This window comes from Pseudochaenichthys georgianus, chromosome 1, assembly GCF_902827115.2.
Source record: "Pseudochaenichthys georgianus chromosome 1, fPseGeo1.2, whole genome shotgun sequence".
In the NCBI taxonomy this organism is placed as follows: Eukaryota; Metazoa; Chordata; class Actinopteri; order Perciformes; family Channichthyidae; genus Pseudochaenichthys; species Pseudochaenichthys georgianus.
This window is the reverse complement of record NC_047503.1, coordinates 33,851,927-33,867,761: the sequence shown is the minus strand read 5'-3', so window position 1 is coordinate 33,867,761 and position 15,835 is coordinate 33,851,927. Positions and strand designations below refer to the sequence as shown.

Sequence of the window (15,835 nt, the reverse complement as noted above, 5' to 3'; positions counted from 1 at the left end):
TGTGCAGCACGACATAAAAGCCTTTGGTCCGTGATTTTGGGCTTTAGTGGAGCTTGTGCTGCCATTGACAAAAAAGAAAAAACACGCAGAGATGGTTTTTTATTTTTCCACTGAGACATGGACCCTCCTGGTGGCTTTCATCACACTGACCGTTGTGTGAGTGTTTGAAAATATTCGTCCGAAGTATGTATGCTGTGTGTGTGTTTATTTAACTCTTCTGTTATTTTGTTTTCCAGGTATGTCTGCTGGCCATTTACTACATTTAAGAAAATGGGCGTCCCTGGTCCAACACCAATCCCTTTTTTTGGGACCATGTTGGGATATAAAAAGGTTGGTCAACATAACTTTTCAAAATCAATACTCAATCGATTCATACCAGAGTGTACAGGCTAAGCAGGATAGTGTGGTAGAGCACGTTACAAATATCATTCAAAGTGATTATGTGTAAAAGTTACTTACATTTATGTGTAAAAGTACATGATACTGAGTGAAACTGGTATGTTATGCCTTGATGATATCTACACTTTGCATACTGATAAAGTCATTTAAAACTCCACAAGGTTAGCATGTGTGTGTAATGGGTGAAGTTTGGGTGTGGAGTTTAAATCTCTGATTACATCATGCATATTGTGTCATTCAGTTTTTAATGGTTTCACCATTTTCTCATAGGTTAAACCACTAATGCAATTGTTATTATAAACGTATCAGTGTTCAATTTCTAAGATGGAAATAAAGTATTTTACTTGTGTTATTAAAATCTGATTATGAAAGTGCTCCTTTTCCCATTTATTTTACATTCGGTAATCCATCAGTGTTTAAACATATTTTATTTTGTGGGAAGTCTGAAGTGAAGTTGTTGAAACGGATGATTTAATGATTGATCATTTTAACATTCACCGTGTTGCAACTCTTGTTTTTGTTGATATATCCTTCAGGATTAACACTACTTATGTTAATGATTTCCATATTTAAACATTTGTATTCATGCTACAGATATCTCCAATGCATTGAAGTGGACAGAAGGAAGGTGTTTAATTCATAATCTTTTTTTGTCAGGGATTCACTGTCTTTGACGAGAATTGCTTCAAGAAATATGGAAAAACATGGGGGTAAGTCTGCCAGATGGACAGTGCCTGTATTGTGTATTATGTATTGTGTGCTAATTAAGTTCTTGGTGTCATGTTAACATCTTGAATGTAATGTAATTGTACCCCCACTCATCCTGGAGAAAAGGCAGAAGTAATGAATCATTTCAGGTTTTTCATTACTGCATTATCTGATTGTTGTCCTTTGTCTATATAAAAATATAAAATATGCTTTTTCTGTTTGTAGTATTATTGTATATCTGTTTTACAAAGAAGCTTTGCCTCTGACTTTATCAAAATCTCACCTGGTAGGTTTTTTGTATCTATTCATATTCTGTTCACTTGTCATATTTAGCATATTTGATGGCCGTCAGCCCGTGCTGTGCATCACAGATCCGGCCATGATCAAAACTGTTCTGATAAAGGAGTGTTACTCTCTCTTCACCAATCGCAGAGTAAGCTAAACTAAAACACATTTGATAAGTCATTGTGTTACTTGAACTCTTCTTATCTGTGGCATGTTTCGTATAACTCTGTTGCAGAACTTCCGTCTGAACGGGGAGCTTTACGATGCTGTGTCAATCGCTGAGGACGATCAGTGGAGGAGGATCCGCAGCGTTCTCTCTCCCTCCTTCACCTCAGGGAGACTGAAGGAGGTACAGCCCCATCTCCCTTTATTGCATGTTAAACTTACCTAATCATTAGTTCAACCAAAAAGTGTTGTTGCTCCTTGGATTGCTCTGGGATTTCTTAAAGGCCTAAAGAGGAGAAAGTACTCTGCATTTGACAAAACAAAGAACAAAGAGAAAAATAAGAAAATGGTTATGTGTAACTGAAATGTTCATTTTCCTTTTATCACCTTGTGGCCAGTCAGACTTATTCTGCAACTGCTTTTTAAACCAAAACAGCAGAAACTCTTTGTGTATTGTGATGTGTGTTCTACTTTTCAGTTTTAAGTAAACACGTTCAATATTTCCCTGCACCGCAGATGTTTAGCATAATGAAGCACCACTCTGCTAACCTGCTCAGCAGCATGAAGAAGAAGGCAGACAAGGATGAGCCCTTAGAGATGAAGGAGTAAGGACACTAAATACAACAAATTCAATACATACTGTATACGTTTATTGCAATACATGTCTGTTTAGGCCTGAAAGGATAAGGTCATGGGTTTGTTTGCTCCTTAGGTTCTTTGGACCCTACAGTATGGATGTAGTGACCAGCACAGCCTTCAGTGTCGACATTGACTCACTCAACAACCCCTCAGACCCTTTTGTCACAAACATCAAGAAGATGTTGAAGTTTGATTTTTTCTACCCTGTCTTCCTCATTGTTGGTAAATAATAAATGTTGCTTCTATTAAATGCAGCTATTCATAATTGTGTCCTTCACCTGTCGAATATGTACAGTAAATACAACCAGTGTCCTTCCTTTGTCCTTGAACAGCTTTTTTTCCCTTCATGGGTCCTATTTTTGAGAAGTTGAAGTTTTCATTTTTCCCTGCTTCGGTCACTGATTTCTTTTACGCTGCACTGCAGAAGATCAAGACTGGTCGAGAGCAAAGCAAGCAAAAGGTATGCCTGTCTGTGCATGTGTGTATATACATTATGTGTATAGTGTTATCAAAAATATAATCAAAGCTATTATTTTGTCTTCTTTTAGAGTCGAGTGGATTTCCTTCAGCTGATGATTGACTCCCAGAAAACCCATGATTCCAGTAAAGTGGAAGAGAACAAGGGTGACGCACACAGCCACATACAGTACACACATTAAAGCACGACTTAAAACAAATCTTAATAATATCTCTTTGCTATCTCCCCAGGTTTAAGCGATCATGAGATCCTCTCTCAAGCAATGATTTTCCTGTTTGCTGGCTATGAAACAAGCAGCAGCTCTCTCAGTTTCTTGGCTTATAATCTAGCGATAAACCCTCATATCATGAAACGGCTGCAAGAGGAGGTGGACTCCACTTTCCCTAACAAGGTGTGGTATAAGTGGGTGGGGGGAGGACAATATTGGAAGTATAGCACGTGGGTCTCAATATAATTAATGTAAAGCTGTTTCATTGGTTTTTGGCAGCTAGATAAGATAACATTTCCACCAACTCTTAAGGATCTATAAGAATATAGCTAAACGTGTCTGTAGGCTATGCTATAACCAAAAAGAGGACAAACCCAGTAAAGCTGCTGAGTTAAGTGATAATTCTCCAGGTGTGTTATTAAAGCATATGATTAGAAACTGGATCCAGCTTGCCACTGTAAAATAGCAACTTGTTATTTTGGATCTGTTTGATTTAATCAAACAAGGTCGAAAGTATTAGTAACCATCAGAAGAGTTTCTAGGCAGATTTTTAACCTTTTGTCAGGTAAGCGGTTTCCCACTTGTCTCCTCCTTTTGGTTTAGGTAAGCTGACCAGCTGCAGTCTGTACTTGTATTTACCAGAGTGCTGCCTATAGGAAAATAAATGAACGGAACAGATCTATATTGAACTTTTTTCCTTCTCATTTGACTAATACAAAATAAAATAGCAATGGTTGTTATGGGGAAGTCACTTTTCTGTAACCAGAGCATCATTAAAGTGTTATTAGCCAGCTAGCTAGCTAAACCTATAGGTGGTTATGGATATGGTTCCCATTCCTTATAAAGGAGAGCAGTGTTACTTATTTAGCCTCAGTTATTAACCGTTATCGTTTCCCTCTAGTGTTCTTGTGGTCCAAAATGTCCTTGATATAATTGAGTCGTGGTCTTTTCATGTATATGTGTGTCTTTGTGTTTGAAGGGTCCTGTTGAGTACCAGGCTCTGATGGAGATGGAGTATCTAGACGGCGTCATCAACGAGTCTCTCCGATTGTACCCAATTGCCCCACGTCTGGAGCGTGTGGCCAAGGCGACTGTGGAGATAAATGGCCTTGTGATTCCCAAAGATATGGTAGTGATTGTACCCACATGGACCCTTCACAGGGACCCTGATCTGTGGCCCGAGCCAGAGGAGTTCAAACCTGAGAGGTTAATATACTGTATATATCTATATGCTAAGGTTAACCAAAACAACCACAAAAATAACCTAAGCTCTGCGTGTGCGTGTGTGGAGACGTGTGTGTGTGTGGAGACGTGTGTGTGTGTGTGTGGAGACGTGTGTGTGTGTGTGTGGAGACGTGTGTGTGTGTGGAGACGCGCGTGTGTGTGGAGACGCGCGTGTGTGTGGAGACGCGCGTTTACATGTGTGTACGTGTACGTGTTTACGTGTGTGTGTGTGTGTGTGTGTGTGTGTGTGTGGACATGTTTACATTTGTGTGTGTGGACATGTTTACATTTGTGTGTGTGGACATGTTTACATTTGTGTGTGTGTGTGGACATGTTTACATTTGTGTGTGTGGACATGTTTACATTTGTGTGTGTACATGTTTACGTTTGTGTGTCCCCAGGTTCAGCAAGGAAAACAAGGGGAATATTGATCCGTACACATACATGCCTTTCGGGGCAGGACCCAGGAACTGCATCGGGATGCGATTTGCTCTGGTGATGATGAGACTAGCATTGGTGGAGATCCTGCAGAGGTACAGCTTCTCTGTGTGTAAGGAGACTGAGGTGAGACCACAGATTTTTTTTATCTTAACACTGCTTGTAATTGCTTATTTCTAGTCAGAGCAGAGTATGACACCTGACTATTCCCTGTGTTTTTGTTTTTTTATATTTCTGTTGTAAATTATTGTCTTTTATTCAAATCAAATCAATTTTTATTTATATAGCACATTTATAAACGATTTTTGGTCGAGTCAAAGTGCTGTACATATAATAAAATAGCCTACAGTATATTACAGTTTATTGTGATTGTAGTAATGTATTTGTATTACAGCACTTTGGCTCGATCAAAAATTGCTTTTAAATGTGCTATATAAATAAAACTTGATTTGATTATGGTGAACAGAGTTGGGTGTAACGCGAGTAGAGATACTGCGCAAAATACAGATGGCAGGAGACAGAGGACAGCCATGGTCAGATAGGAAAACATTCAGGAGCTATCTGGATCAGTCTTATCTCTTATGCGACAATGGAAACTGAACTAAAGAGAACATTTGAAACTTTAGCAGTCTGCGTGATTTGCCCGTAGGGAGGGGCGGGCCGGTGTCGGTACCATATGTGTTCGGGGTACCATCTATACATCCATGGGTACCATAGAGGTTTCTCAATACTCAAATGTTCCCTCCCCTCCCCCTTCCTCGAGACTTGGTGCCGCCCACAGCAGATGCGAGCGGAGGACTGAGGAGGGGAACCGAGGAGAGAGGAGTGGAAGCAGCAGGTGGTTAGAGAAATTAGAACTCCTCTCCTCTGAGCGGTCATTTTAAAGAGACGTCCATTAATGATGACAGGAGGCACAGCAGCCCTCTGTCTGATGGACAGATGTGTTCATGATGACTTATATATTTACTTTTAATTCATTCACAGTGCGGTATAATGAGACAATAACAGACTACAGATGCGGACATATCGCACATGTATTTATATAAATATATACAATTTCAGAATCAAACAAGTATGAGAGCACTCTTATAATAACGTAACACAATCAGAGACTGGATATATCCCCCCCTCTCTCTCTGGTTGCTGAAATGGAGAATTGAAATTATGGGCCAAAAGTTGTACAAGTATTAAAAGTAAGCATAGGACACCAAACCAACTGAGACCCGTCTGTCCGCCGCATCTACGCACTGTACAACACACACCTACACACCAGTGACGTGCGGTGAGGTTCATGGCTGGTGAAGCACTGACTCTTTCAGAGACAGATTTACAAATATTATATTTTGACCTTAATTGAAATATTCCTTCCGGCGCAGACTGAAAACTCATCTCTTTCGACTCCACTTCGAGCAATAGAACTATTAACAAAGCACTTGTATACTAATAAAGGTCTGGCTTACCTAAAGCCAGTTGAGTAGCACTTGAAATATTTTACTTACTTCCGGCATCTGCCACAGTGGCCACTACTCCGTGGCATTAGTTCGGATTAGTTGTTTTTCAAATGTAACGCGAGCTGAATACAGTTAGGCTACTTGATTTTTGTATTCTGATTTACGTAACGCCGTTACATGTATTCCGTTACAACCCAACCATGTGTACAGATCATCAGTCCTGTGTACAGATCAGTTCGATAAAGTCATGCCTAAACAGCGACATTTTACATGATAAATACGGGTTTAAATAGCAGCATTTGCCACGTAAGGCGAGTGGCAGCTACAGTAAACCTTCTCTTACTCTGGCATCTTGTGGCAACTCCCGTTGAGCAGCGGCAGATGCCTCGGTAAGTTGTGGCATATGCCGGAAGTACTTGCCACTGCCTGCAGATGCCACGAAATGCGCTTGCTGTCTCTCAATAGTCGGTTATTTTCAAAAGCTTTTTTAGTCTGATGCTTCGATTCATTTTAAACAGACCGTTCAACAAAAGAATACCCAAAATCTAAATATTGGATTGTTCTTTCTTAGTAAGATCCCATTTCCATTACAATTGGGGTCTTACCTTGACTTGAAGATGAAGTCCATGCTCTCCTTCTGGACAACAATCTCTATTACTTTTTTGTAAAAGTCCTCCTTATCTTCCTGTAGTTTTAAAAGTCTAGTTTGTTGTTTGCGTCTACCGCATGGATGTATAATAAGAACGTCGTCTACCGTCTCTGCGTAGAATAACAGTAGCAACAAGAACCTGTGGGCTCACTTGTGACCCCTTCAGTGCGGCAGAGGTTATGGCTGCCTCCCCTGGTGCTTTTTTCATTGCCGTTGTATGATGAGACCAGGGAGCTTAAATATCATATATACGTGAAATAAGTTATTTAGAGACTATGGATGGCGAGGATAAATGTAATAAAGGGATCTACAAACATTACATTGGTGACATACAGTGAGATGGTAACAGGCATGCGCTTAGGGCCCGCTTTCCAGACAGTTTCTGTGGGGTGACGCATTCTGAGGTGAGGCAGAGCTCATCTGTGCCTCACCTTACCCCACAGTAACGGCCCCTACACACGGCGGCGTGCGTTGGCGGTGGGCGTGTCTTGAGCTTGGGGAGTCAACACGAGCAACAACCAATCACATGAATGTCCCACCCCGGACATACAAAGCAAAGCATTCATGCTACATCCATGCTGGCTAAATATACTGTCTATGCTTGCTAGCTGTCCATTCAAACGAAGTACACTGGATATAAACTCCGCAAACAAGCGAAAACCTACCAGTTTCACCCACTGTCTCTGCCACCTCCCCCCATGCCTGGCTCCTCCGGTTTGTATCCCTGTATGTAAAGAGGGACTGGTCATAGAGTACCGGGTGATTCCCTACCGCCACGATAATCTTCTCCATTTTTTGACATATGGGAAATAACTGCGGTCTGGCTCTCCCAACATACACACGGTTTGATTGGCTAGTGCTTGTACTGTCAGATTTGCATACGCGGGATTTGATTGGCTGACGCCTCCGTCGAGGCGGCAAAAGTAGAACATTGCTCTACTTTTGCAGCGAGCACCGCGAGAGAAGCTACGCTTTGCTCCCACAATGCAGTTCGGCGAATCGTGACATCACCCCATTCAAAGTGAATGGGCAGAAGCGTTGAAGCGGCAACGCACGCCGCCGTGTGTAGGGGCCGTAACTGGCTTGAGCGCGCTCACAAAATAAGTGCCCGCGCTCCAGCCAGTTACTGTGGGCTTACGAGAGGCAGAGCTCATCCCTGCCTCACTTCTCATCGCTACCCGTAGTTGTAGCGGAGCTCGGAACATTTTCTGATTTTGACTGTAAGAAGCGATTGGAATCATACATAAATCACATTTACAACACAGATCAGTGGAGACATTTTATTATTACTATTTAGTTTTTCTTTAGTTGTTTTTCCGTTACATTGGAGTATGACAGGTGAGGCTCTGCCTCCCCTGACTGCACGTCGCTGCTACACACTGTACCACACACACACCTACTGCCCCTAAAGCATAATCAGGCTACAGCCGTTGCGTATTTTATTATGTGAAGCACTAAATGGTCTTAGAAAAATATCGACTCTTTGTTTGTAGATATCTACTAAACTACAGCATACAAAAAGTAATGTAGGCCTGTTATCATGCTTGCCAACCTTGAGACCTCAGAAATCGGGAGCATTTCAAAACCGGGGGGGGGGGGGTGCTGCTAGTGGATCGCCGGAGCTGTATTAGATTAACATTAACATGCTTATTGTAGTTGTAAGTGCACTGCCTTGCGGCCTGTAGCACTATCCTTGATGGAGCATATGTGTGGGCTGGACCTGTATTTTATGGAAAGGAGTGAGCAGAGGGTCGAGTTGTCGATTCTTGTTCTGTTTTCTGTGATATATTTTCTGTGATATATTTTCCTGGAGGATGCATCAGTGTCTCCTCGGTTAGAGCTACTCCAGAGAGCCTGCTCGATGCTCGGTCCTCGGTCCTCGGTCCTCGAAGTGCATTTAGAGAAATGAGATGTCCTTCAACATGGCGCTCTGAAATTCATTTCCGGGTCACTACCGGAGGAGTCGAGGAGGGGAAATTTGAGTATTGAGAAACCTCTCATATGTGTTCGGGGTCCGTCTCTTACCAGTGACGTCACGACGTAATGACGTCACGCATTGTGATTGTGCAACATGATGTTTCGATGTATATTTCCATTGAAAATGCTAACCGCTAGCCGCAAAGCTAGCATCGCAGCCACTGCTCCGTTTTCTGAGATTTTGCACACATTATTCACAAACATTTTCACATGCTAGGAGTATGGGAGTACTTTCATTCGCTTCGTCTGTAGATGTGATTTGATGTGTCGTATGTCCCCCAAAAATAACAATCAACAGTGTAAACATAATTATGTAAATAACCCAATTTGTGTTCTGTGAAACGGAAAAGGCTTTTACATTGTTTTTGTTACTTTTCGTTGCAGTGTCTTAAATGTAATTTAGGTTAACTTCCTGTTTGAAGTTGTTGCTATGGAAACAACATCACAGAGAAAAAAGTAATATCTTCTACATATAATAACGGACAAAGTAAAGAATGAAGTGTAGGCTGTGTTTAAATGTTCGGAATTTGACCGTGTATGATGGTCCTCTTGAGTTGCCGTACAGCCATTGCTCCGTTTTCATGTTTTTTTTTTACATGTTTTTCACAAACAATTTTCACACGCTAGGAGTATAGGAATACTTCAATTCGGTTCGTCATGATCTGTAGATGTGATTTGCCCCCAAGCACCCCTGGGTAAATTACCGTACAGCCAATCACAATGCGTACAATGCGTGACGTCATTGGTAAGAGACGGCCCCCGAACACATATGGTACCGACACCGGCCCTGCGAGTAAAGTAACGAGTTACTTTATGTAGAGAGTAACGAAGTAGTGTAATATATTCCATTTTTTTTAGTAACGACCCCATCTCTGATGGTGAATACGTAATCTATTTCATGGTGCAGTTTGATCCAGTACCATATCCTTACGATCAAGATACTGCTAGTTTAATTTGGAAAACAAGAGTTATATGACACCTAGGATAGCCAGCCAATCATGATTTTTGTGCATGTAGGTCTGTCCAAAGATCAAAAGCCATTAACCTGACACTCTGTACAAAGGTAAAGGTGACACTGTTCATCACTGGGCCGGGAGAGTTACTGCTGTTTTTGCTGTAATGTTAAAATAACGCACTCAATAAGCTGCCAGTTCCTTAAATGAGGTTACTACCTTCTGTATATATATAGAAATGTTTATTGATTGGGATAAACCCCTTGAGATGCACCATCTCGTTTTCAAGGGGGTACTGACAATAGCAACAACTTACAGACATACATAAACAAAAAGACAAAATGCAAAACATGACACACAAGACAAACCACATACAGTCTATTAAGTAAAATGCAAGTAATGCATACAATCTTTACAATTTGAGATACAGTCGAGCAAATCAGTTTCATTAATAACAAGTACAGACCAGTTGAAAGTGAGATGATAATGCATGTTTAAACATACCCAATGATGCAAAAGATCTAATAGCAGCAGGTAAAGTATTCCAGTCAGTTGGGGCTTTGAACATGAACGCTCTTCTGCCAATCAATTTTTTTGCAGAGGGGACAGAGAAATAAATCTGAACAGAATGTCTAACTTGATGATTTGGTGAGTAGGGTACAAAATACTGCTTTAAATAAGGGGGATAGTTAAGATAAATGCATTTTAAATATCAGCTGAAGCCAATGCATGCGTCTTCTTACATTTAAAGAAGGCCATTTATGTTGGTTATACATTGTGCAGTGATGTGTACGAAAAGGACAACCAAGAACAAATCTGCATAGTCTATTGTAGGCTATGTTGAGTGGAGCAAGATCTGATTTATGTGCATTTTGGTAGACAACATCACAATAGTCCATAATCGGAAGAATAAGTTGAGAAGCAATTCTCTTCCGGACACTGAGCGTAAAACAATTGCGAGAGCGGTGTAAAACACCGATTCCGTAATTGACTTTTTGTATTACATGCTTTATGTGGTTTAAATGAAAGTTCTGAGTCTAGCCATACACCAAGATATTTAAAGCTATCAACTTTATGCAGAGAAGTGCCATCCTTACATGTTATTACTACATTAGGTTTGGATTTGAGCTTCTGCCTGGTACCAAAGACCATGGTATAAGATTTTGTTTTGTTAAGCAGTAGTTTATTGTGTGATGGCCAGTCCTGTAAGATATTAAAATCTGATAGAAGAGAGATCTGAATTTGTGAAAAATCTGATTTGGGTGTATATATGACAGTGTCATCAGCATAAAGGTGAGTACAACAATTAATGAGACAAGAAGATAAATCATTTATGTAAATAGAGAACAGAAGTGGGCCCAGAGTTGATCCTTGGGGTACACCCTTTTGTTGGATCAACAGGTCAGACTGTTTCCATTAACAACCACACATTGCTTTCTACTGTGAAGGTACGAGTTAAACCATAACACTGTATTATTAGAAAGGCCAATGCCGTGAAGTTTATCCAAGAGCAGATATCGATCAACGAAATCAAAGGCTTTTGTCAAGTCAATAAAAATGGCACCTGTGAGTTCACCATCATCTGAAGCAGAGTACAAGTCATTCGTAAATTTAAGTTGGGCAGTTGTTGTGGAGTGATTAGGCCTGAAACCAGATTGAACCGGAGATAAAATATTATAAGTATTGAGATAATGTGAGAGTTGATTATAAATTATTTTCTCCAGAACTTTGGAAATAGAACAGATTATAGAGATTGGTCTATAATTATTTCTATCAAGTAAATCACCACCTTTATGCAGTGGAATGATGCGAGCACATTTCCAAATAGTCGGCAACTCACAGGTGGACAAAGACGGGTTGAACAAATCAGCAAGTGTCATGAGAATATGGGACGCCTGTTTTATGAACCTGTTTTCTATACCATCGAGTCCTGCACTGCCATCCACTTTTAATTCTGTGATAGCATTATGAACTTCGTGTGGTAGAATTTTCTTAAAAGAAAAAGAACTGTTGCAGTATGAGTTACTATTAGAAATACCAGTCGTCAGATAGTAGTGTGGAACATACATTAGCGAAATGCTGATTAAATATTTGGGCAATGGATAATGGGTTATGAATTATTGTATCGGCAGTTCTTATTTTATTAATAGAATGTTTACCTGATTTATTTAAAATGGATTTAATTTTAGTCCAAAATTGCTTGGGATTCTTAAAGTCCGATGTGAGAGACTCTTTATAGTAGTTCGATTTAGCATTTCGGGTTTTGGTTTTACTCAGATTTCGGAGATGCCTGTATACTTCCCAATCGGCTATAGTTCTTGAATGACGATATATCGACCATGCTTTATCCCTTTCCCTAAAGAGACTGATGAGTTCAGAATTGATCCAAGGGAGATGTTGACCTTTGACCAATGCATCGTTCTCACAGGTGCATGTTTGTTCATGACATCAGTGAGCTCTTTATGCAGAAAATCCCAAGCATCTTGTACAAAAGGTATTAGTTGAAATCTGTCCCAATTAAGGGCAACAACATCATTAATAAATAAATCAACATTCAATTTTTTATATTGTCTGATTTTGACTAGTTTTGGAGGTAGTTTAATTAATTTTATTTTCCATACGCAATAAACAATTGAATGATCGCTGAAGCAATCAGACATGACACCAGCTTTTAAGATTCTGTCAGCGTGTGACACCAGTATCCAGTCAAGCAGAGATTGGGTTCTAAGAGTGATACGAGTTGGCTCATTAATTAGCTGTTTAACATTTAGACTACTGAAAAGTTTTTTCTCTCTATCAGATGATTTATCCAACCAATTTTTGTTGAAATCACCAAGCAAGATTATTTCATTTCCGCAGGAAATGGAGTTGATAGTGTCAATTATATGGTTAAAAGACTCTGCAGGTGAAGAAGGTGGCCTATAGATGCTACCAATAGTTAAGCATTTATTTTCATGAAAAATACTTTTAAGAAAAATACATTCAAAATGTAGAGGCTCTATAGAAGTAGCAATTAGCTCAGTCACAAGGTCAGAGGAGACATAAATAGCCACACCTCCACCCCTGCTGCATCTATCGGATCTGTAAAGCAAATAATTTGTGATTTGTAGTTCACTATCGGAAATGTTACTATTAAGCCAAGTTTCAGAGAGTGTGATGATTTTAGGTTTATGTAGAACAACCCATATCCGAAGTAAATCAATTTTGGGCAATAAGCTCCCGATATTCAAATGAATGATTTTCATACCCTTTCATTCATCCAGTCTGGAAATAATAGCAAATAATGTTCCTGTCACTTGTTACGCATACATGCGATTCATGATTGTAAAGATTGCTAGATTCAACCATTAATGTAAAACAGACATACAAAACATTCAAACACAAAAAGAAAAATACAGAAAAACACAAAACAACCTTTAAGAAGGCCCAGCAGCCCTGGACACTAAATCCCAGAGCATTACCATGAATAAACTTAAACATAATAAATAATTACACAGAGCTCAGTCTGCATTACGAAGAGGATAAAGAAGTCATAGCTCAAAGAAATTCATCCGAACGAACACAAACATTATTTAACAATAACAGCCACTCGGGGCAGTATTGCAATAGTAGTGGGCTCTAACGTGCCAAAGAAGAAGTGACGTCAACGTCACTGTAAAATGTAAACAAACAACACAACTGAAAGAGCCAGGCGGGTGCCCACCTGGGGCCTATACTACGAAGCTGGTTCAACCTAACCTGGATATGTTTGAGTTAGCCGGTTGGCCTAATCCAAAACATACGCGCTCTCGCTAAACGGTCCTACGACACGGGTTATCAAGTGGATCGCTCAAGCCAGCAGTGTCCTATCTAGTTAGGTGCGCGTTCACATGAAAGGGGTGGTATTTGGAGCATTCGACCAATCACAAACATGGAGAAGCGTACTGACAGCGCAGCGTCATACTTCCTGAATGAAAAGTCAACTATAATATTAGACATATATATGAAGAAGTTAAATTAAATATCCATGACTTAAACACTTTATCCAGGATCAAAGCCACAGAGCTGCACCTGCAAGGTGAATACAGCTGGCAAAAGAAAAAGTGTTTGAATGCGTACATTAACAGGTTTATGATATCACTGCCCCGTCTAAAACACGATCTGACTTCAATTACATTTGTCTCGAGTGTTTCGTCAATTTATGTGTTGCTTAAAATAATACTTCTGCATACAGTATGTGACACTGAGTGTTGCACGGCCAGATACGGCTCAGCTGACTCAGATAAGGAGATATATGATACATTATGAAGTGATATGCCGCGGACTGTACTTAATGTACTCTGATCCGGTTACTTATGTTGTGGCCGATATTTAAGTAAGCTTTCTTAACGCTAATGTTATAATAGTCAGATTGCTCTGAAGATGGGAGGTGATATTCTATTAATGTTCACGTTCACACAGTCGGTGATTTTTGCCGGCCGTCTTTCCTGCGACGGCAGTTTTTCTGTATTTCCTTTCTCCTGTAATATGACTTGATCGCTTTAAACTCCGCACACTGAGCTCTGATTGGTCAGAGCTTCGCAGTATACCCCCCTGGTCCCGACCAGGTTAGCCGCTAAGCATAAGTTACCATGGAGATCTAGCCTGCTCAAAAGAGAACCAGCTTCATAGGACCGGAAAGCCGGAGTTTTCCCTGAATTTAGCCGGCTAAGCGAAAATCCTGCTTCGTAGTATACCCCCCTGTTATATTAAGTTATGTAATGCTGCCGGATGTTTGTTTAGTTGTGCATTGTTGACTTTGTTCACACTTCTCTTTCTCTTTGCGCATCATTTCCTGCCAGATACCCTTGGAGATGGACATCCAGGGTCTGCTGATGCCAAAACGTCCAATTCAGCTGACGCTGGAGGCACGTTCTTAACCCTTAAACTGAAAAAAACAAGAATATAATGGTTAATCATTTGAGCATTTATGCATACCGACCTATTGTAAATAATTACATACATTTTACCAAGGTAAAAGTACAGTTGTGTGTGCAATTGTATCAGTTACTTCTTTTTTTCCTGTCAAAGCTTTAATGTCAAAATACATTGTTTCACAAATGGATAATTTGTAAAGCCTGTGTTAACGATAAAATAAATGGATTTTTTCTCATATGCACTCTGATTTTTAAATGTGATTTACACTATCAGAGCAGCATGCAACGTACAGGGGCTAAAGATGTGTCTGAACAACAGAAGCAGGACAGTACATGTTGATACTTAAAATAAATATGTTTTATATGAGGTTCATTGTTTTATATGAGGGTCATTTTTCCAGTAGGTAAGACAACTTACGATAGACTTTGATCCCAAACAACAGCACCATGTCTAATTTCTAAATAGTACAGCTAAATCAACACTTCTCTGATAACAAAACAGAGGTGATTACTGAAATGTATTGCAGGCTGATTGCACAGGTTTCATTACATTTGGCAGGTGTTCATGTTTTTGTTTTCACCCTGTGTAAAACATGGGACAATACAAAAGTAAATAGAGTTTGTTCAGATATCAGCCAGGAAGTGAGTTAATGTTTTATCAGATATTTCAGTAATAAAAAGCATAAAGTGCACTATGATGTTGTCATAACCAGTGGTTGACAGTTACTCAGTGGATTTACTCAAGTACTGTAGTTAAGTGCAATTTTAGCTACATTTCCTGATACATTATACTTCTTTTACTCCACAACATTTATTTCATAATTTAAGTTTCTGAAGAACAGATTCAGATTAACTATCCAAAATAAATTAACAAACGTTTCGTCATGTGTTATTATAGATTATGATAAACTTCATAGGTTCCTTGGTAAAATATCAAGCTAAAACAATAAAAAGAAATGCCTGGAATAAAAACAACAGCGCACTCGTGTGGATGCTATTTTATATTGTGTTCATTTATTGACCATGTGCTCCTGCTACTACAGATCCATTATCCACGTTTTTCAACCATCTTGTTCTTTCCATGTTTATAAACAGAGGGTAGAGATAAAAAAAGGAAGAAAAAAAAATTCAGCCGAGCAAACCAGCTCCAGTGCAGACACCACATGTTCCTGGGCTGGGATTAGGGGGACGCTTATCTTCTGAAAACAGCTGAAATCTGTGTTGATATTACACCAAACCTGTCAATGAATGCAGCATTTGAAGAGCCCAAATTGCAGGAATAAAATATAATGAACTGTCATCCCATATGAATACTTTGTTTGCGTCTTTCAGTAACTTGTGATTCATCAATTTAACATTTTATATA

The 15,835-nt window shown here is 39.7% G+C and overlaps 1 protein-coding gene across 1 annotated transcript; it reads left to right on the top strand.

The window, feature by feature from the left end:
• On the top strand, positions 1 to 14,729 carry LOC117447762 (cytochrome P450 3A40-like). The gene is made up of 13 exons (XM_034084650.2): positions 1 to 156; positions 237 to 330; positions 1,057 to 1,109; positions 1,441 to 1,540; positions 1,628 to 1,741; positions 2,074 to 2,162; positions 2,270 to 2,418; positions 2,529 to 2,656; positions 2,745 to 2,820; positions 2,905 to 3,065; positions 3,862 to 4,088; positions 4,508 to 4,670; positions 14,395 to 14,729. Exons 1-13 carry the CDS (start codon positions 92 to 94, stop codon positions 14,470 to 14,472), a joined length of 1,497 nt encoding a protein of 498 aa, XP_033940541.1. The 5' UTR covers positions 1 to 91; the 3' UTR covers positions 14,473 to 14,729.
• Positions 14,730 to 15,835: the final 1,106 nt, after the last annotated feature.